Below are 21,779 nucleotides of genomic sequence, written 5' to 3'. Positions count from 1 at the left end.
GCTGTCTCGGGACAGGTATCCCTTGAAGGAGAGATTTGTATTCTCCATGGTCTATTTACCTGTGTAAATACAGGATGATTGAGGAATTCAAATGAATAGATTGTCTTTGGCAGAAGATATATGAAATAATTGTCGTTTTAATTAAATATAAAACACTGTTCAAATAATGTGTTAATGGGTGAGGAATGTTGCTAATGATGTGCAGATTTTCCCACTTATATAACCATTCATTTCCCCTACAGTTAACAGGCAAAAATCTCCCCTAATGATATAAGAATGGTTCTTTCCCTCATTCTTTAGCCTACAGCAGTGGAGACTGGTGAGGGAGGACGGCTCATAATAATGAATGGAATCAAACAAATGGAAACCAGGTGTTTGATGTGTTTAAGACCATTCCATATATTCAGTTCCAGCCATTACTATCAGACTGTCCTCCCCATTTAAAGTGCCACCAGCCACCACTCGTCTAGTCTGTTAACAGTCTATGAGTGAAGTTCATTAATAGCAAAGTGATAAAAGAAATGCTCTCTTGACCAAACATAGAGGACCTCTAAAGCTCTCCCGGTCCATCAACAGAAGATACACATCTTTAATAGATGCCGACTCTTCCCTTTGCTTCGCTGCTCCCATCTAAGTTCTGCCGTGGCTTTGATAGTCAAATAACAAACCTGTATTGTGGTAACCCCGTCCGTCCGTCGTCAGCGGGGAAAGCATGGCAAAAATGTGGAAGTGTATCCCACACATATCAAGACCTAATATGATGTGGGTGACATGAGTATGATATTACAAGTATATTGAATTTTGATTCATCAGAAATGTGTTTTTTTAAACATCTGAAAACAGAAATCTCAATTCTCATACGCATGTGATCTGTACACAATAGTTTTGTATCGTAGGCAAAAACGAATCAAATGAATACAAAATCTTAATTTAATTTTAAAGTGCAAGTTACAGTATGTACAACTTCAAGTGGGTCATTTCAGACAACCTGCCATATAGAAAAAGATTTACAAGCTTCTTTCAGGTTTCGATCTTTTACCCCGTACACACACCCTACAAATACAGATAATGACTTACCAGTAACACAGGTTGCATCCCAATTGGCAACCTATTCCCTATATAGTGCACTACGTTTAAACAGAGCCTATGGGCCCTGGTGAAGAGTAGTGCACTATAAAGGGAATAGGATGCCATTTGGCATGTAACTATAGTCTACTGAATTTTATACAATTTTATTACAGATCGAACTTAAGTTAAAAATACTACATGACAAATGCTGTGACACTTGAAATTGACAAAGAAAATTGACAATGGGCAAATCACATCAAACATTGTCAAAACCTGAAATGTAATAAATCGATTGTCTGTAAATTGTATTGTTTAAGTTGTACTTTTCCTAGAAGGCCACTGTTAATTTCCTGATTTGCTAGAATGTATAGTTTTAGTGTGCTCCAGTCAATCAACATTGTTTCAACATGCAAATTGCAATTTACAAATGACATATCATTAAAAGGGATAGTTCACTGAAAACTCATCATCGTTTTTGCTCTGGACTGAAAGTGCTCAATCTTGAAGACTTGACTGGTGACATACACATTTTTTGGGGATTGTATTAACAGTGGACTAATGAACCAAATAGTAAAATATAGTTTGAGTGAACTATCCCTTTAATATGATACATTAGCTAACATAATTGTTTGTAGTAAACAGGAACTGTGTTTGTGTTGGTGCATGTATGTCTCCTACAATGTATTTTTCGTGGGAGCAGACATTGACCCTGTCATGCCACACGCATCATCAGCTCTTCCAGGGCCCTCTCGCGGTGGTTCTCGTGGACTAACAGAACCTCTTTGATAGCGTTCTGCTGGAAGCCCATCTCATTGAACTGAGCCAGCAGGTGAAGAAACTCCTCAGCCTGAGGGGAGAGAGAGAGGAGAAACCATCAGATGATAGAGCAGCTTTTACAGTTAAAGGGATAGTTCACCCAAATGGCATGTTGATTTTCTTACCCTTTTAGCAGTTTATGGACAAGGTAAGACAACACTCCATGCTTTGGTTTTGTTTACCTGGCCACGGTCTCCAATTGCTTACTATTTAGCATTCGGAAGGTAAAGAAGCCAATATGTCATTTTGTATTTTGGGTGAACTATTCCTTTAAATCCAGCAGTACAATTCAAATGGATTAGTTGTTCGTTAGAGGAAAGCTGTGAGGTAAACAGAGAATAGCAAGATAAATAAATTAATAATCTATGATGTTTACCTTAGTCTCACAGTTGTGGAACATCTCCAGAGCCTCCTCCACCTGAGCCTCGTCGTAGCCCCGCTCACACAGTCTGTCACAGGCCACCAGATAGCGCAGGATCTGCACACAGCAACCACAACACCACAGATTACTACGACTAATAGCATTACTGTCAGTTAGCAGGTAAACAGTTGCCTGGGTAACTGTCTGTCTCTGCACTCAACAGCAGTCTGAAAACCAAATATATTCAAGAGACGAGCATTAGAGACAAAGCAGCCACAAATATGGTTGACAAGGTGATTTGAAGAATATTGATTTTCATATGGTCCTTTCCAGCACGGCTTCAGTAACTATGGTGGATGTGTAACCATGTCAGTGCAGTACAGATTGGTAGTGTGAAAAGGGTAAATGTTTCAGTGTAACTGAGTATTAACTGATGTAGTTATTGTGAATCTGCCACTGTGCTCTGTGGTGTTCAATATCAATATGTGTGTTATTATGGCAAGAGTCCAATTACGCCTAACACAGCAGTATATAACAGATTATTATAAAATCAGATCATATTTCTGCAGTGACAACCTGTTCTCGTGCTCTGTCTCTCTGTCTCTGTCTCTCTCTCTCTCTCTCTCTCTGTCGCTGTGTCTCTCTCTCTCTCTCTGTCGCTGTGTCTCTCTCTCTCTCTCTGTCGCTGTGTCTCTCTCTCTCTCTGTCGCTGTCTCTCTCTCTCTCTCTCTCTCTCTCTCTCTCTCTCTCTCTCTCTCTCTCTCTCTCTCTCTCTCTCTCTCTCTCTCTCTCTCTCTCTCTCTCTCTCTCTCTCTCTCTCTCTCTCTCTCTCTCTCTCTCTCTCTCTCTCTCTCTCTCTCGCTCGCTCGCACGCACGCACGCACGCACGCACGCACGCACAAAAGGATGAGGAAGACACATTAGGTGATTCCATTGACATATTATATAAAACAATAATCTGATAGGCCAATCTTGTGCTAATGACATCACACTGAAAAGGAGAAGAACTGATCTGAGATCAGCGGAGTGAAAGGTAATATGTGTGAGAGCAGCGTGACCCATGGCCCTGTTTTAACATGTTGAGCTGGGAGGGAGAGAGAGAGGGCAGGGGATTACACTGATTAAATAGGTCATTGATTAAAGAGTTGATCCCTGTTAATGTAACTCTCCAGCTGCCTTCTCTCTTCACTGGGAGAGAGAGAAGGAGATGGAGGAAGAGAGATAGAGAGACGGAAGGAGGAAGGGAAAGAGAGAGGGAGAAATGCGAGAGAGATGGGAGGAAAGAGAGATGGAAGGAGAGAGAGATACACAGAAAAGGGAAGAGAGAGGGTTGGGTAAGGATGGAGAGAGAAATAGATAGGAGCAAAAGGGGTGGGCGGTGTAGAGAGAGAGAGAGAAAGAGAGAGAGGGGCGGGGGGACATAAGAAAAGAGCTGAACCCTGGCTGCAACCTCCACACTGCAGGCTAGGAAACTTTCTAAACCATTTAGCCGAGCTAACTTTAATGTGTCACTTGATTCATGGTCAAGGACACTGATAAGGCCTTGACCAGAGGCAGCCCCTGTGAGAGAGAGAGAGAGAGAGAGAGAGAGAGAGAGAGAGAGAGAGAGAGAGAGAGAGAGAGAGAGAGAGAGAGAGAGAGAGAGAGAGAGAGAGAGAGAGAGGAGCCAGAGGCAGCCCCTGAGAGAGAGAGAGAGAGAGAGAGAGAGAGAGAGAGAGAGAGAGAGAGAGAGAGAGAGAGAAGCCAGAAGCAGCCCCTGAGAGAGAGAGAGAGAGAGAGAGAGAGAGGAGCCAGAGGCAGCCCCTGAGAGAGAGAGGAGCTAGAGGCAGCCCCTGAGAGAGAGAGGAGCCAAAGGCAGCCCCTGAGAGAGGAGCCAGAGGCAGCCCCTGAGAGAGAGGAGCCAGAGGCAGCCCCTGAGAGAGAGGAGCCAGAGGCGGCCCCTGAGAGAGAGGAGCCAGAGGCGGCCCCTGAGAGAGAGGAGCCAGAGGCGGCCCCTGAGAGAGAGGAGCCAGAGGCAGCCCCTGAGAGAGAGGAGCCAGAGGCAGCCCCTGAGAGAGAGGAGACAGAGGCAGCCCCTGAGAGAGAGGAGCCAGAGGCAGCCCCTGAAACTATATATGACTCTGCTGAGAACACACATAATACTGAGCAGGTTGTGGAAACTTTGGAGTATCTGGTATCTATTTTTACAATGTTGTTTTTTACCCTCCTCCTCTCTCCCTCTTCATAGGCAAATGGCATCAAATATGAGCCGGGCTGCGGGGAGCTAAAACCATATGTTCTGCTCTGTCGTTAAACACCAAAGCCAACTGAGGTAGATGCACACTGTCAGATGGGGAAAAGTTGAGAGTGCTGGCAGCATGTCTGGCTACGTGGACTCAATGCTCAGAAATGTGGCACTGTAGCAAATTACACAAACGTGGGGCTTTTGGTTGTATGTATTTGTATTTATTAAGGATCCCCATTAGTTCCTTCCAAGGCAGCAGCTACTTTTCCTGGGGTCCAGCAACATTAAGGCAGTTACAGTGTATACACAATTAAAAATATTACATGACATTACATTTCATAACACGGGTCGTGAGCAATACATTTCTTGCGATTTAACATTTGGGAACTTATTGTACCGTTACAATATGAAGCACAGAGCTAGGTTGACATACTATTCCAAATACTTTAGCTGGACTTGATGGAGTTTTCTTGGTGCAATGGAACCAATAGAATAGTCACAAAAGTACAATCCCCGCCCATCTGGCATTCCAGGTAGGCTAAAGCAAACGCTATTACTATTTGAAAGATTTCAAATGGTATGTGAACCCAGGTGTGATGCAGCATTAGGGATATCAGACTTGGCTGGCTTTGAACAGAATAACACAGAGACATCCAGGGGATAAAGGGATATGGTGGAGTCTTTGAAGCACGTCTGCAGTCTGTTGAAGCAGCAGAGGATTAGGGATGTTCAGTGATCTGCTCTCTTTACTTAGAGACAGGACCACTAAGCCTGAGCTAAGGGCCTCTTTACACTAGTCTGACTACACATACTAGTTCCAGGACACATACTGCTGTTGTGTATTAGAGACGGATCTAGATCCAAATCTCTTTCCCAAGCCAAGTCCGATGGTAATATGGGAAACATCTACAACACATACCCCTCTTTACATGTTCTGTGTAAAGCATAGAATGTATGGTGGAAATACAATGGCTCTGATGCCACATGTCCCAGCAAAAATGACCTTAATTACCTTTTTATTCTGTAAGCCAAATAAAACATGAAAGGCTTTTAAAATGTCCACTCATTTGTGAATCGTTGCATTAATCAAGTGTGCAACATTACGTGCAATATGGTTCAGATGAGAAGCGCCTGTATAGTTTGAATTGCTATACTTATTTTGTTTGTCTATATACTATGGTATTTATAGTACGCTAATAGCTGCACAAAAACTTGAAGCAGGAATGTGGCTTTGGCCACACCACATCCAAGGCAAGTGTAAGGATAGTGTAAACATAAAAGTTGCAAATCGGATGTTGAAGAGAGATAAATCTTTATACACATATTTTAGTCATGTAAAAGAAAAACAGCCTAAGAGAGGACACGACGGAGAGAGAGACTCCAGAGACCAAAGAGATCAAATTAGCACTTTAAATAACTTTTCCTGAGTATAACTGAAAACATATTTTTAAAAGGGTAATAAGACAAAGATATACAACTATTGTCCATTGGCAATATTTCCTTATGCATTTCATGATGATAAATCTTATTGAATTGAATGGCGAAGGTGCATAAAGATGGCAGAATTCAGATATGACGTTTTAGCACGATCCACAGATTATTTTTTTAAACTATGGCGCACGACATGGTTCAATGTGCCAATAAATCAGCACAATCTACTTTTCCGTTTTTTTTAATTGCTTTTTTTTGTTTTTTTTTGTTTAAAAAACAATTGGGATCATGTAGACTCTACTGACGAACATTAAAAAAAGAGTAATGGAGCGCAATGTACAATACGGCGAACTTAGCAAAGCAAGGATTTGTGGCAAGTACATGGGGGTCGCCATCTTTATGCATCTCTGCTATTGAAAAAGAGAACAGAGAGAGAGACTAGAAGATGTGGCTGGCAGGATCGGAGAGAGCTCTGTTTCAACTACATTTTATGACAGTCTTATTAGGCTACAACACAATTGGCTGCTACATCATCATATCACTCTGTCTGGTGTATCAATGATGTCATGTAAAAACACACATTGCTGTGGATAAAAGCCTCTGCTAAATGTCCATAGTGTTGTGCTGACAACAGAATTAAACAGACCACTAGAACGGACATTGGCATTCCGGTGACACAACTACAGGACGGCCATCTTGGTCAGAGAAACTTTCATTCTAGAAACTGGTCAAATTCATGTCTATGAAATGTTTGTGACTGTGTTTTGAGACGGACCTGTTCTGGGCTCTGCTGTCCGGTCTTCTGCAGGGCCATGATGGCGGTGCGGAGTGGATAGCCCCTTTCAGTGATGGCTTGCAGCAGCTCTCTCTCCTCGGGGCTCAGCGCAGACAGCAGCTCCACCGAGGAGTCCAGCACTGACGCGACGTGGGAACCCAGGGGTCGTGAGGTTACCGAGGGAAGGGCCGGCAGGCAGAAGTATGGACTCGGGGACTGCACACACAGGGGGGAAGAGCAGAAGAGAGAGTGTGAGAGAGAGTGAGGGGGAGGGGAGGTGGGGAGTTTGTGAAAGAAAGAAAACTAATCCCATAAAGGGAGAGGGTTAGCCTGAAACCCCAGCCTGACTGATGCCTCTCTATTTGCCTGTAGATTGACAACCTGACTGACAGCCTGTGTGTGGAACTGGCAACATTCACGCAACATGAGTGCAACATTTATAGCGCATGACAGCACCGAAACGTACACGGCTGGCTAACCTTGAAACACTGGTTTGCTGAGAAATACATTTCCCTGAGTAATTCCACTCGCTAATCCTGATGAACTAATAATAACTTGAGACGATTCCAAGGACAGACTTTACGCTAGCTATATTTAGAGAACACATCCCTCAAAACATTTGAGAAATGTGAATAGGGGAAAAAACTTAATATACTCAGGAGGATCTGTTTTCTCTTTCAACTAACATCCTATACACAATTTTCTTTACAAAAATATGAATTTAATTTGTTTTTTGTAAAAATGTATTGTACAAATATATCTAAAAGTTTCAAGTTCATCTGAAATACAATCTAGCATATTTCCATTCAACATATCTACTGTATCTGGAGTCCAAGTTGAGCAAATCCCACATGAGCTTGTTGAGCTGTGGTTGGCATTAGAATACGTCTGATACTTAGTGTGGGGGTTTAAATACCTCCCTCATCTTTTTCCAGGCCCATGTTGCTCCGAGGCAGAGCCAGTTATAGAACCGTCACACTGCCCCACTGAGGACATCTGGTTTGGTGCTTTACTTTTTAAAAACAGCACATGGGAACTAGGAAGTGGGGCCTTGAACTACACAGCCTAGAGAAAACGTTTTTTAAGAAGTGGGAAAACATTCCTACTTATTGATAGAGGCATACCCGGGTGTACCTGAACCCATTCCTACTTATTGATAGAGGCATACCCGGGTGTACCTGAACCCATTCCTACTTATTGATAGAGGCATACCCGGGTGTACCTGAACCCATTCCTACTTATTGATAGAGGCATACCCGGGTGTACCTGAACCCATTCCTACTTATTGATAGAGGCATACCCGGGTGTACCTGAACCCATTCCTACTTATTGATAGAGGCATACCCGGGTGTACCTGAACCCATTCCTACTTATTGATAGAGGCATACCCGGGTGTACCTGAACCCATTCCTACTTATTGATAGAGGCATACCCGGGTGTACCTGAACCCATTCCTACTTATTGATAGAGGCATACCCGGGTGTACCTGAACCCATTCCTACTTATTGATAGAGGCATACCCGGGTGTACCTGAACCCATTCCTACTTATTGATAGAGGCATACCCGGGTGTACCTGAACCCATTCCTACTTATTGATAGAGGCATACCCGGGTGTACCTGAACCCATTCCTACTTATTGATAGAGGCATACCCGGGTGTACCTGAACCCATTCCTACTTATTGATAGAGGCATACCCGGGTGTACCTGAACCCATTCCTACTTATTGATAGAGGCATACCCGGGTGTACCTGAACCCATTCCTACTTATTGATAGAGGCATACCCGGGTGTACCTGAACCCATTCCTACTTATTGATAGAGGCATACCCGGGTGTACCTGAACCCATTCCTACTTATTGATAGAGGCATACCCGGGTGTACCTGAACCCATTCCTACTTATTGATAGAGGCATACCCGGGTATACCTGAACCCATTCCTACTTATTGATAGAGGCATACCCGGGTGTACCTGAACCCATTCCTACTTATTGATAGAGGCATACCCGGGTGTACCTGAACCCATTCCTACTTATTGATAGATGCATACCCGGGTGTACCTGAACCCATTCCTACTTATTGATAGAGGCATACCCGGGTGTACCTGAACCCATTCCTACTTATTGATAGAGGCATACCCGGGTGTACCTGAGCCCATTCCTACTTATTGATAGAGGCATACCCGGGTGTACCTGAACCCATTCCTACTAATATAAAATAAGGGGATTGATGAATAGAATAGTATACTATGCTAGATAATACTGAGCTTCTCAGTTGGACAATAACTAGGCAACAATAACGTAAAACTGACACTTTTATCCAAAAAGATGTGTCAATATTCGTGTGTCGATATTCATGATGGTGTACAGCTACAGAAGTTAACTAACGTTGGTGACAGTGGCTAGGTAAACCAATTCAAAGTATGGATTGTAGACCGCTTTCAGGGCAAGGAAACTTAATTTTGTCATTTCGGAGAACTATCCCTTTAACTATCTAACAATACTAATTGATCTATGCAAAGTCACTACCTCTACCTACATGTACATATGACCTCAATTACCTCGACTAACCGGTGCCCCCGCACATTGACTCTGTACCGGTACCCCCTGTATATAGCCTCGCTACTGTTATTTTACTGCTGCTCTTTAATTCTTTTTTACTTTTTTTATTTTTTACTTCACACTTTTTTCTTAAAACTGCATTGTTGGTTAAGGGCTTATAAGTAAGCATTTCACTGTAAGGTTTACACCTGTTGTATTCGGCGCATGTGACAAATAAAATTTGATTTGATTTTGAGCCTTCCATTTCTCTACTATATTTCTCCTAATAGGAGGTCATGTCCGTACCGGATGTGTTGGCTTGTGGTGTCTGATGGAGGGGACATTCTCTGTGTTGGCCCTGGTCAATGGGTGTCTGGGTAGGGATGAGGGGGACGGTGGCTTGGGTCCTCCTGGGGGGCAGGGGGTCCCCTGGATACACTCTCTGGAGGTCTCCAGAACGGACAGCGAGTACTGGCGGAGGTTCTTCCTCCGCTGGTAGGTCACCAGACCACTCTGAGAGACAGGTAGGTTCAGGACGTTAGAGGTGCAGGTCTGCCGTGGGTTCCTCATCCCAGGAACACGCTGATCCGACCTGTACCCTGAACCAGACTCCGAGGAACCCTCTCCCGACGAAGAGCACTCCTCTTCCTCCTCGGAGTCGGAGATGACGAACTTGACCCGGGTGCGCATGTCAACCGGGTTCAGGCTGTGGGAGCGCTGGCGGGGGTTGGGCTCCCAGAAGTCAGAGCTGTGTCGGCTGGCCAGGCGGCTCTCCTGGGGGCTGCTGAAGAGGTGCCAGTAGGGTGGGCTGGAGGGGAGCACCTCGGATGGGGATCTGGGGCCGGGGGGTTGGGGCTGGCTGGGGTAACCTCCTTGGAGGCCCTGAAGCACCCAGTTCTCCAAGCTGAACATGTACTGTTGACAGAGGTGAAGAGGGGTTGGTAAATGGTTATTGGTTGGTGGGTGGGTGGGTGGATGAATGGAGTGTACTTTAAGAGAACCATTTAATCACGTTATGTCACTAACATATTTTCGAATACCAACCAATCAAATGGCGAACCAATCAAACAATGAATCAGGTAATCAGTCATTCTAGCAGATGCTTCCTTCTTCCCTCAAATCGCTTCACATTGTTAAAGTGTCACAACTCATCCACTCACCCACCGCCAATGTCTAACACCCACTCGGCTTTCCCTTAGCGATTTGGTCTTTCACTTGGCTCACACTTATCCAATATCATGTGATTAAGAGAAGGAAGCGAGGAAGGAAGGATCCAATAAGGCCAAGGACGCAACACAGCAAATGTTTCACTATCAATTTTCCACCTTCATTTTGTCTACATTTATGGCTTTGTTTGCCTTCCCATCAATTTCCCAGACTGTAGGAAATACTCTTGCATGTGATGCCCAAAAACCACAAAACCACGACACCACACATCAGATTGAAGCTGTTCTCTCTGTTAACAAGATGAATGAATTGATCCCAATAGAGGTGTGTGTGTGTGTGTGCTTGTGCGTGTGTTTTCAGAATTATACAAAGGTGCCTTCTTCAGCCCAGACTAGATGTTCTTTCCAAATAGCACTCCTGTTCCCTTTATATTCCCTGCACTACATATGAAATAGGGTCCCATTTGAGACACAACCTATGTTCTGTTGGCTTTAGATGGATGAGGCTGTCAAACTCAACTCTCTCCAGATCAGAGGAGGTGAAAATAAAATCTCGACATCAGGCTCCTGTAATAATCACACTGGGTTTATCAGATTCTAAACCGCTGACTATGGCTTCAGAGTAATACTAACAATGAGGAGATTATGTATGAGTTGCAGGTGGCTGTCTGTTCCCTATATAGTGTAATACTCTTCACCAGGGCCAATAGGGCTCCCATCCAAAGTAGTGCACTATACAGGGAATAGGGTGCCATTTGGGATGGATAGTCTGTCTGGAAGAAAAAAGAGACTTGCAGTATTGGGGCTTCGAGAGAAGTCGGAGAGATGTTAAGGTCTACAATGCCTTCTAATGTACGTACTATATGCATTGCAAAGGCAGAAGTTAATAGATTTTTTTTGTGTGGAAAATACCTATGAAATTAATTCAAATCCAACCAAATACTTCCACAAACAAGCCTGTTCCCAGATCTGTTTGTGCTGACTTGCCAATGGCCATATAAGTAGGTGAGTATAGCACAAACAGAACTGGGACCAGGAAACCACAATTTTTGTTGATGTTTTATTAATTATATAAAGGCCATGCCGTAAAGGTATTGATAAAAACAATCCCAGCAGAGTTTCTCTGGCCCCAGTATTTAGTTATGTTATAGCTTCAAACTGCAAAGCTATGTAGGGAGAACATCGTACACACTCTGTGTGTTGAGGCCACTGTAAATGTGGAAACAAACCTTACTCGAACCCTAACACGATTAAGGAGAAAGAAAACTTGGCCGAGGTTTTGACAACTAAACTGAAGCGAGATATTTTCCCTTCTCCGTTAAATACACAAACATTTGACTGTATGGACAATGTTGGTGGTCACTGTGGGATTTAGGTTTGGCGGTGTAGTAGTGGACGGGGTCAAAGGCCACCCAGTATCATAATAGTCCTAATTACACTAAGACAAGAGCAGGAGACGTCAGCCATTTTCCAATGACTTCTACCTCTACTTCTTCTACTCAGTAAAAGTCGATGACAACATTGGAAAACAGCGTGATTAAAACACCCGTTGTATATCTGTGTTGTATTTTGAGTGTTATGTTCTATCTGTGTTGTATTTTGAGTGTTAGGTTCTGTCTGTGTTGTATTTTGAGTGTTAGGTTCTGTCTGTGTTGTATTTTGAGTGTTATGTTCTATCTGTGATGTATTTTGAGTGTTATGTTCTATCTGTGTTGTATTTTGAGTGTTATGTTCTGTCTGTGTTGTATTTTGAGTGTTAGGTTCTGTCTGTGTTGTATTTTGAGTGTTATGTTCTATCTGTGTTGTATTTTGAGTGTTAGGTTCTGTCTGTGTTGTATTTTGAGTGTTAGGTTCTGTCTGTGTTGTATTTTGAGTGTTATTTTTTGTCTGTGTTGTATTTTGAGTGTTATGTTCTATCTGTGTTGATGTTCCAACCATGTGTAGAATGGCATTAAAGCTTTCTAGTGTCATCAACAAATAAATGATAGCCACAAAGCCTTTGTCCAATTAGAGAATTTATTTTTATACATCTCTCCTCATCCTGTCATAATCACTGAACTGACAGAATTGGCTGGCAGGGAGATATTTTAAGTAGGTGTTAAGGATAGAGTGTTAAAGTGAAACACAGAGGGTGTGGGTTGTTAATTTCATACTAAACTGCTCCTTGCAATGATCAGTGATAATGTGGAGTGATACAAGTGAATGGTACTGATGTGTATTCTACCCTCAATCTCTTACACACACCAACCTCTGTCTCCTGCAGTATGGTGAGATAGTCTGGGGCAGTGATGTCTGGGGCTGTGATCAGCTCCACCTCTTCCCTGGGCCCCTCCAGAGATCCCAGAAGGGTCTTAAAAGGAACCTCATCCAGACAGGACATCCTCCTGCTGCTCTTCTGGTCACTGGGGGAGAAGAAGAGATGAGGAGTAGGGAGAGGAGGAGGGAGAGAGGAGGAAGAGGAGGAGAAGTAAGAGCAGGAGAGTGGAGGATTGGAGGAAGAGGAGGAGGGAGAGAGAAATCAGTTTTCAACAGTCTACTATTGTCAATCATTGTAACCTGGACTCCAGCTGTTCCAGTAACTAGCATACGGTGGTGAGGTCTGGTACTGAGAGACAAGTGAGCTATATTGCCTCTCCTGAAATAAATTACCTGGTATCTCTGTCACATTTAGACAGGATTGGATAGGAGACCAAAACAGATGCACCTCTTGGTTCCCAGAAATCCCAGACTCTTACACTTTTTCCTTTCTATATCGGTAGATTCTGTTACACAATCTAGGAGAGGGAAGTCTGGGGGTAGAGGATTAAGGATTATAACGTACCACGTCTGACTCTTTCAGTCGTCAACACCTGATGCTCCTCTCCTATTGGCCGAAGGGGACGGAAAACACACGCACGCAAGGCAGAAAGCCAGCATGCACGCATGCATGCACACACACTGCCGTACGAAAGAAAGAATGCAAACACACACTCCAGTAAACCCTCCTTACGCAGACAGGTGTTGTGAGGCTAAAGCATCATCACAACTAAGCCCCTTCACCACCACAGCTGATCATCAACCCCAGTATGGCTGCTACTGTAGAATTAGGAAAAGAATACCCTTTTTTATATAGTGCACTACTTATCTCTGGTCAAAAGTTGAGCACTATATAGGGCATATATAAAAGACTGTGATTTGAGGCGTGGCCAAACAGCTGAAAACAGTCATTGTTGCAAATAATGCATTTTTATGTGGCGCAGAATTCTGGGCCCGTATTCATAAAACGTCTCAGGATAGAGTACTGATCTAAGATCAGTTTTGCCTTTAAGATCATAATGAATAAGATTAGGCCTATGTGAACAGGCAGGACCTGATCCTAAATTGCTTATGAATATTGGCCCGGATGTGAGAAGCCTTGATTGATCCAACATTCCTAATGGTACACCAATATGGCCACCAATGTACCCACCACGAGATGTTCATTTGAACAGGAATGTCTGCTCCACAGAACCATAATGAGTAGAATGAATGTCCTCATTCAAGTCAATGATGTCACAATGGGTGAAAGTGTATCAATGATGATGCAGCCAAACTCTGGTTTGAGGGGCTGTACCCATTATAGCACTACTTGTTTTGATTCTATGGCTGCCCTTCTAGCTTCAGATGGCGCTGGACTAATGACCAGGCTGGAGACCTAAACAGACAGATGCCGGTTAAGCTTATTAACTTGTTTTTAAAACGCACGAAGAGCGAGACAATGGAAAGTTCAATGACAGTAGACCTACATTGTACAATAAAGTCGTCTGTTTCCATAGTTGAACTGCGTCACTGGAAATGTTTAGTTTTTCAAAATATGTTTTTTTTAAGTAGGACTATCTATCCTTTTTTAAATTAATAACCTATTCAGCAAATATTGTTGTATGATTCCAGAGTGGGGAAACACCTTCCATATTGTTTAACACTTGTAGGCCTATTATGGCCATCATGCAAAGGTGAGGGAAAAATATGAGAAACACATGAGTAGAACCACTAAACCCATAACGCTATGACAGGTATTATGTCCCCAGAAGACAATAGTGCCATACACAGGACATTGACTGATGCACAAGGGTTCAATAAGTCACAGTTGCCCAAAAGAAGCAAGATGAAAACTAGTGGTTACTTCTACTATATACTATCCTAACCTTGAAGGGTAATATGAAGTAGGCTAGTAAAAAAAATTTAAAAGACGAATATCACCCAACAGCACCCCTGCCACATGGTAACTATTCCTATCTCCAGAGGAACTATCATCTCCAGAGGAACTATCATCTCCAGAGGAACTATCATCACCTGAGGAACTATCATCTCCAGAGGAACTATCATCTCCAGAGGAACTATCATCTCCAGAGGAACTATCATCTCCAGAGGAACTATCATCACCAGAGGAACTATCGTCTCCAGAGGAACTATCGTCACCAGAGGAACTATGGTCACCAGAGGAACTATCATCTCCAGAGGAACTATCATCTCCAGAGGAACTATCATCACCAGAGGAACTATCATCTCCAGAGGAACTATCGTCACCAGAGGAACTATCATCTCCAGAGGAACTATCATCTCCAGAGGAACTATCGTCACCAGAGGAACTATGGTCACCAGAGGAACTATCGTCTCCAGAGGAACTATCGTCACCAGAGGAACTAGCATTACCAGAGGAACTAGCATCACCAGAGGAACTATCGTCACCAGAGGAACTATCATCACCTCTAGAAAAGCATTTGCTACTCAAACGATAGCACAAGCATTTCAAAACATCCTTATGTGAAAAAACCAGTTGGCGTGACATGAGGCCTTAACCTCATATTGTGTTACTGACTGTACGTTTGTTTATTCCATGTGTAACTCTGTTGTTTTTGTCGCACTGCTTTGCTTTATCTTGGCCAGGTCACAGTTGTAAATGAGAACTTGTTCTCAACTGGCCTACCTGGTTAAATAAAGGTGAAATAAAATAAAAAAATAAAAAAAATAATCAAGTAAATACTCAGACTCAACCAAATCCATATCATCACAAAACATTTGCTACTCAAATAATCTGTCAATTTTTTTTATGTACCTGTACTTGTTTCTGTGAGCAGTCCCTCTCTTCTCTGTAGTGCGTTCTTCCTCTCTCAGGCGTGGGTTACTGATGTTGTGTGTGTTGTTGCTGCCTCTCCCAACCTGTTGGTAATTAAGAGCAGTGGGCGTGAGGTCTGAGGATACAGGAGGATTAGCCCTCCTGAACCACTATGCTACTGACATAACTCACTGACTTCAGCTGCTTACCTGCTGCTGCCCAGGCACATGTCGACTGGAAAGACCCAAGGAAAACCGCTCCCATTACACCATCACCACATCCCAAATGGCACCCTATTCTGGTATTCCCTATATAGTGCATTATATAGGGAATAGGTATGGGCCCTGGTCAACAGTAGTGCACTACATTGGGAATAGGCTGCCATTTGGGACCACCCCCAGGGTCTGTTAAGGGGGTGAAGCATTGCAGAGCGTTCAGATATACATGTATTTTGTAGAACAGATATAACCCCCAAGCCATAACAGATCTACCTAAAATACCTCTGCACATTGATCTGGTACTCCCTGCATTCACCTCCATTCTTGTGTATTATATTTCTCATGTTACTATTACATGTTTTATTCTGCATCTTTGGGATGCAGTAAAGTCTAGACCAGTTGTATTCGGTGCATGTGTCAAATAACATTGTATTCGACTATATCTGTCATGTAGAACAGGGAGTTAAGTCAGCTCTATATGGAACATATGTCTCTCTGTATAGAAGAGCGAGGAGCAGGTGTTTCCCTGTGAGCTTGTAACTCGTGACTCCAAAAAGATGTCTGATGTTACAAACTATGAGGAGACAGTGTCAAATGTTTGTACGAGACATTCAACTGGGTATTCAATTGGTTTGATTAATGAGAAGGCCAACAAGGAGAAGAGTAATCCTTCCATTCCTTGGCAGGCCAGGGTGTTAAGAGATTCTCGGTACACCCATGCTGTGTAAAGGTGGTAAACAGAAGGTAGACAGAGGGAAACAGAGATCCAAGAGCCAGACAGTGTGACGTCACTAAGAACCCTCCTCTGTAAGACACGTTTAGCTCAACTGTAGCCGTGACACCAACTGACCATGGTCAATAATCTGGTTAATTGGAACACAGCAATTCAAAAGGTATTAGGTTGGTCGTCTAGTAGCACACAGTTTCCAGCAGGCAGGAATAAAAAATATTTATTGACTTCAGAAAATACAGAATTCCTGATAAATAGGGTTTCAATTCAGTCAAATATCAGTTGGAGAGAGTAACTACCAAATAGCTGTTTGTAAAATTAAGAACTGATTTAGAAATCCTTAAAGAAAACCATAAAAATATACAGAAAAAAGTATTGGCTGGAATCTTTTTAAGAACAATGTTTTTTTTTTTTTGTCAGGGTAGAAATACCCTAACGAAAGCCAATATGTCACTTGTGGACATTTTGTGAATGGCAATCAGAAATGATCAAACAAAAGTCAATTTCACTCTTCTGTTTCACTTCTCCAGCAGGTCTTGTTGCAGTAACTTGCTGAATACACTGCTAACGAATGACCAGTCCTTTCCAGAGCCAATATGGGTGTCAGTCAGGGTCCGAGGCAGTCCCCTCGGTCCAGGGCTGTGGCCCAAATCTCATCTGTGGGGCATTGTGGTAAGACCCAGTCCTGGGGGACCGTGGTGCCGTCTGGGTGGTCCACTGAGACCAGACAGAGGTCCCACTCTCTCCTAGAGGAGAAAGACAGCAGGTGAGCCAAAACATAGGATACTGAAGCACTTTAAAAGTGCATGCATCCTTCATTCCTTGATTTAATGACTGGTTAAATATCAATAGTTAGATATGCTTTAACAGTAAAAGCATTGGTGGAGCCCTTTCATACACTTGATATATACATACAATGAAGGAAGGAAACAAGGAAGGAAGAAAAGGAAGGAAGGGTGCAGTCTTAAAGTATTTGAACAGGGCCTTAGTGGAGGTAAATCTCTAAGTCTAGTAAAATGCTTGTGTGACACAAACCGTATCTGTATTAAGGCTGGTAGTGAGCGCTCTGCCTGTGTGTAGTACTGTCTGAAGGGCTGTAGGGGGTGGTCAGGAGGCATCTCATCTGGAGGAGGGGAGAACAGTCACATTAAGATAAATGGTTATTCAGATATTAACTTATAAAATCAGAATCTCTAAATAATGTGTCTTTTTTTTATTATTTACCAGTGGTTCAGAAACTGTGTGCTACTAGATGACCAACCTAATACCTTTTGAATTGCTGTGTTCCAATTAACTAAATAATGTGTTTATTTCCATGACCCGAAATAAACAGGCTACAACCTGAAAGTGGGTCCCGACTCTCCTTTTGGGAAAAACCACCAGCCTTTATAGGGTTTCTAATTACCTCCAAAGAGCATGCTATCCATCTCTCGTTTCCTCAGCAGTAGCCTCTCCCTCTCCTTCTTCTGTCGTTTCTCCAGGTCCCTCCTGCGCTCCTCCTCCTGCTCGCTCTCCAGCATCACCCGCAGGGCGTTCTCCTCTGCCCCATACACCCCTGTCCTCTTCCTGATCAGTGCACGCAGGCGCTCCACCAGCCCATCAAATGCTTGGTCGGCTTCTTTCTCTGGGAAGATCCCTGGTAGGGGACACAAACAGAGAAAAGTTTATGTTCAGTTGTCAGAAAACGTTTTAAAATGGAGTGAAACAGAGAGGTACTGCATGAATTTGTTCAATGAGAACAGAGATTTTTGACTATTGTTGTTGTGAAGTTGAACAGCAGTTGGCTAGACAAAAGATCTGAAGAGAAACTGGTGCACAATTATGGTGCTTCTCCTTACCTTTCCTGGAGGCTGCCTCCTTCCTGAGTTTGCGTAGCTTCTCCAGTGACCTGAGGATGTCCAGCATCCTCTTGGCATCTGCCTGCTTCTTCCTCACTTCACAGAGCACCGTGTCAGCAGCCAGCTTCAGCTCTTGCTCCTGATGGGGGAGGGGAGCACAAAAAAAGACATAGATAACAGAAGCCGTGTTCATAGTCTGTGTCAAATCAATACAGAAAACACACACACATATATATATATATCTGCAAAAAGCAGTTTCCATCAAAGCATATTCAGATGTGTCCATGATTTGTGTATCAATCAACAGCTGTCCAATGAGCGAGTTAAATCAAAATGAAAGCAGTTAGACTGTCTTGAAATTCACTGTCACCAAACTAAGCACACGTGGCCACCTGCTGCTGACGTGTGTAACGCACATTACTTAGAGCAGGAGTGTGTCTCATCTCCAGTCCCTGGGAGCCCCACAGTTGCACAGTTTATTTCTAGCCCAACACACACACTTCAAATTGTCATCTAAACATCAAACCCTTCCTTAGTTGAATCAGATGTGCTGGGCTAGAACAAAAAAATGCAACCTTTATGTTTAAAGCTGGAGGGCTCCGGTCTGAAGGTGGAAAGGGGGAGCTATTGATCAGAGATGAGACACTGAGTTTGACAGTGCTCCCTTTCATTTCTCTCACCCTCTTCTTCTCCTCTACTTCATGGATACGCTTCATCCTCCACTTGTCGATTACCGCTTCACGCTCAGCCACTCGTTCCTCCTCCTTCTGTTTGTCCTCGTCCTGTTCCACTTGTCGACGTCGTAGCCTGGCCCTTCTCTTACTGATGGAACTCAGTTTCTTTTTAAGACTTTCAACAAACTCAGAGTCACCGAGGACCTTCAGTTTCTCTTGCAGATCTGTTTTCACACCCACTGCCTCAGCGTAAGAATCCGCCCAGACGCTCTCATTCTCCAAGTTGTGCTTCAGCGTTTCACAAGCCATGGACAGCTTTGAAACGAGCTGTATGGCACCGTACAGGGTGTCTCGTATGTGAGCCACTGAGACCTTTGGGTGTTTTTGCCTTGAATGAGGATGCGCCGGTTTGGAGGTCTTGGCTGTTGTCCTCTCTCGGTTCCTCAAGAAATCTTTCAGCCACTGTTCGTCTTGCATCCTCTGAATGGAGTCTTCGTCTGGCGGCTGTGGAGCCATAGGCCTGCTAAAACCTTGGTCACGCTGCAAAGCGTTTCCCATCGGAATCAAAGACGGGGAGGCTAGGAGAGGTCTGCTACGATGTTCAGTGTAACCACTGTCCGCATGCTTTGGTCTAAAACTTGCATCAGGGTTTCCATACTGACTGTGTTGTGGACCGGGGATAGGGTATGCTGGATTGTGATCAAATGATCTTTGGAAATCGGAAGTTCCCATGTTCGATTGAGCATCACCCACATTGTAGCCCTGAGCCCATGCGTTTGGTGGTCTCCCCTCATGTGTGTTGGGTTCCAGCTTTGGATGACTGTGGAAGGGAACTGGTTGTGAAGACATGGGAGGGAACTGACTGAGTGCCGGGTTGTTGAGGGGCGGCGGGGGTATCGACGGATCAAAACCATATCCAGGGGACGACATATGAGGTGGTCCGTAGCCTTCAAATCTAGGCGGTGGTTGTGGAAAGGGGGGTCTGAAGCCATATGGTTGACTGCCATATCCTGACACGGGTGGAGGTGGAGTCCACTCTTGACTTTGAGGGAATCTCTGGTCGCTAACTGGGGCTTGTTGTGGTGGAGGAAGATATTGGGAAGCGTTTTGACCGGGCCAAAACGCTCCAGCAACGTTACTTGAACTCGGCATGTTACTTTGAAACGATGTTTCACATACTGGTGGTGGTTGTATCGGCGGCGGTCCGAGATATGGAGGTCCCCCTCTAAGGTAAAACGTATCGGGACCTCCAGTGTTAGAAACGGGGTGCTGCCGTCCTCCCGACGTAGACTGGAACGTTGGTTTATCCATTTTCAAGAGGCGTGATTAAGTGGAAAATAATAAACTCGGATGTTTTCAAACGTATTTAGCTAGCTAACGACACTGTTGAACGCTGGGGGCGACCATGTTTACAGGGTGACGTCACACACCGGATAAAAGTACACGTATATCCGTTTTATTTTTACGAAGCGAAAGACCGGGGGCATCCCAATTGGCTAAAATTGGTTCCTCTCCTCAAATCAAATTATATTGGTCACATGCGCTTAATACAACGGGTGTAGACTACCGTGAAATAATGTTTTAGGAGTCTATCCCAATAATGCAGAGTAAAAAAAAACGTCCTAGAATACGTTTTCTGTCATTGGCATCAGTACTTCTGCACGATTGTCTTTGTCTCCTCTACTAATTTGGAGAACAGACTTCTATGATCTAAAGAAACGAGACCGTTTAACCATTGAGCTATATAATGACCACCCCATTCTGTCAGGTCGGTGCAGAGGAAAGAAAAGAGAAAGAAAGGTGACGAGGAAAGGAAGACACTTAAACCTTAAGATGCAGTTTCAAAAAGCAGAAGAGGTCCCATTACGCTTAGCTGCTTCCTTGTCTTCCTGGGAGAGAGGGAGACAATTCTACAACCACCTACATTAAAGTGATTCCCAAACCTTCCATAACAAAGCCGTCACCTACAGAGAGATGAACCAAAACAAGCTGGTCCTGGGGCTCTGTTCACAAACACAAACAGACCCCACAGAGCCCCAGGACAGCAACACAATTAGACCCAATGAAATCATGAGAAAACAAAAAGATAATTACTTGACACATTGGAAAGAATTTACAAAAAAACAGAGCAAACTAGAATGCTATTTGGCCCTAAACAGAGATTACACAATGGCAGAATACCTGACAACTGTGACTGACCCAATTTTTTTATTTTTTTTATTTCACCTTTATTTAACCAGGTAGGCCAGTTGAGAACAAGTTCTCATTTACAACTGCAACCTGGCCAAGATAAAGCAAAGCAGTGCGACAAAAACAAACAACACAGAGTTACACAAACAATAGTACAGTCAATAACACAATAGAAAAAATCTATATACAGTGTGTGCAAATGTAGAAGAGTAGGGAGGTCGGCAATAAATAGGCCATAGAGGCGAAATAATTACAATTTAGCATTAACACTGGAGTGATGGATGTGCAGATGATGATGTGCAAGTAGAGATATTGTGGTGCAAAAGAGCAAGAGGGTAAGCAATAATATGGGGGTGAGGTAGTCGGGTGTGCTATTTACAGATTGGCTGTGTACAGGTACAGTGATCGGTAAGCTGCTCTGACAGCTGATGCTTTAAGTTAGAGAGGGAGATATAAGACTCCAGCTTCAGTGATTTTTGCAATTCGTTCCATTCATTGGCAGCAGAGAACTGGAAGGAAAGGCTGCCAAAGGAAGTGTTGGCTTTGGGGATGACCAATGAAATATACCTGCTGGAGCGTGTGCTACGAATGGGTGTTGCTATGGTGACCAGTGAGCTGAGATAAGGCGGAAAGCTTTGAGGAAAATTAAGGAAAGCTTTGACTATGTACAGACTCA

At 43.6% G+C, this 21,779-nt stretch overlaps 2 protein-coding genes across 2 annotated transcripts; both read right to left on the bottom strand.

Annotated features, from left to right (window-relative positions):
• Positions 1-918: 918 nt before the first annotated feature.
• Positions 919-16,554, bottom strand: ubap1lb (ubiquitin associated protein 1-like b). The gene is made up of 7 exons (XM_071400898.1): positions 15,663-16,554; positions 15,454-15,557; positions 12,628-12,781; positions 9,520-10,128; positions 6,676-6,891; positions 2,261-2,362; positions 919-1,915 (listed from the first exon to the last, which is right to left on the bottom strand). The coding sequence occupies exons 3-7, from the start codon at positions 12,757-12,759 to the stop codon at positions 1,781-1,783; spliced, it is 1,194 nt and encodes a 397-aa protein (XP_071256999.1). The 5' UTR covers positions 12,760-12,781; positions 15,454-15,557; positions 15,663-16,554; the 3' UTR covers positions 919-1,780.
• Positions 16,555-16,605: 51 nt separating this feature from the next.
• Positions 16,606-20,362, bottom strand: pdcd7 (programmed cell death 7). Its single transcript, XM_071400895.1, has 5 exons — positions 18,920-20,362; positions 18,240-18,378; positions 17,807-18,037; positions 17,437-17,524; positions 16,606-17,147 (listed from the first exon to the last, which is right to left on the bottom strand). Exons 1-5 carry the CDS (start codon positions 20,222-20,224, stop codon positions 17,009-17,011), a joined length of 1,902 nt encoding a protein of 633 aa, XP_071256996.1. The 5' UTR covers positions 20,225-20,362; the 3' UTR covers positions 16,606-17,008.
• Positions 20,363-21,779: the final 1,417 nt, after the last annotated feature.

The sequence above is a fragment of the Salvelinus alpinus genome, chromosome 5 (genome assembly GCF_045679555.1).
Source record: "Salvelinus alpinus chromosome 5, SLU_Salpinus.1, whole genome shotgun sequence".
Lineage (NCBI taxonomy): Eukaryota > Metazoa > Chordata > Actinopteri > Salmoniformes > Salmonidae > Salvelinus > Salvelinus alpinus.
This window is presented reverse-complemented; position numbering and strand designations above follow the sequence as displayed.

Bases quoted from the DNA above. Each gene is read 5' to 3' on its own strand.
- ubap1lb (XM_071400898.1), bottom strand. From the start codon at position 12,759: ATGTCCTGTCTGGATGAGGTTCCTTTTAAGACCCTTCTGGGATCTCTG. The intron at 6,892-9,519 runs GTACGGACATGA...CTGTGTGTGCAG, and splicing joins ACCACAAGCCAACACATCCG to TCCCCGAGTCCATACTTCTG. The intron at 1,916-2,260 runs GTAAACATCATA...CTCTCCCCTCAG, and splicing joins TCCACAACTGTGAGACTAAG to GCTGAGGAGTTTCTTCACCT.
- pdcd7 (XM_071400895.1), bottom strand. From the start codon at position 20,224: ATGGATAAACCAACGTTCCAGTCTACGTCGGGAGGACGGCAGCACCCC. The intron at 18,038-18,239 runs GTAAGGAGAAGC...GTCCCCTACCAG, and splicing joins GGAGGCAGCCTCCAGGAAAG to GGATCTTCCCAGAGAAAGAA. The intron at 17,525-17,806 runs GTAATTAGAAAC...CCCCTCCTCCAG, and splicing joins GGATAGCATGCTCTTTGGAG to ATGAGATGCCTCCTGACCAC.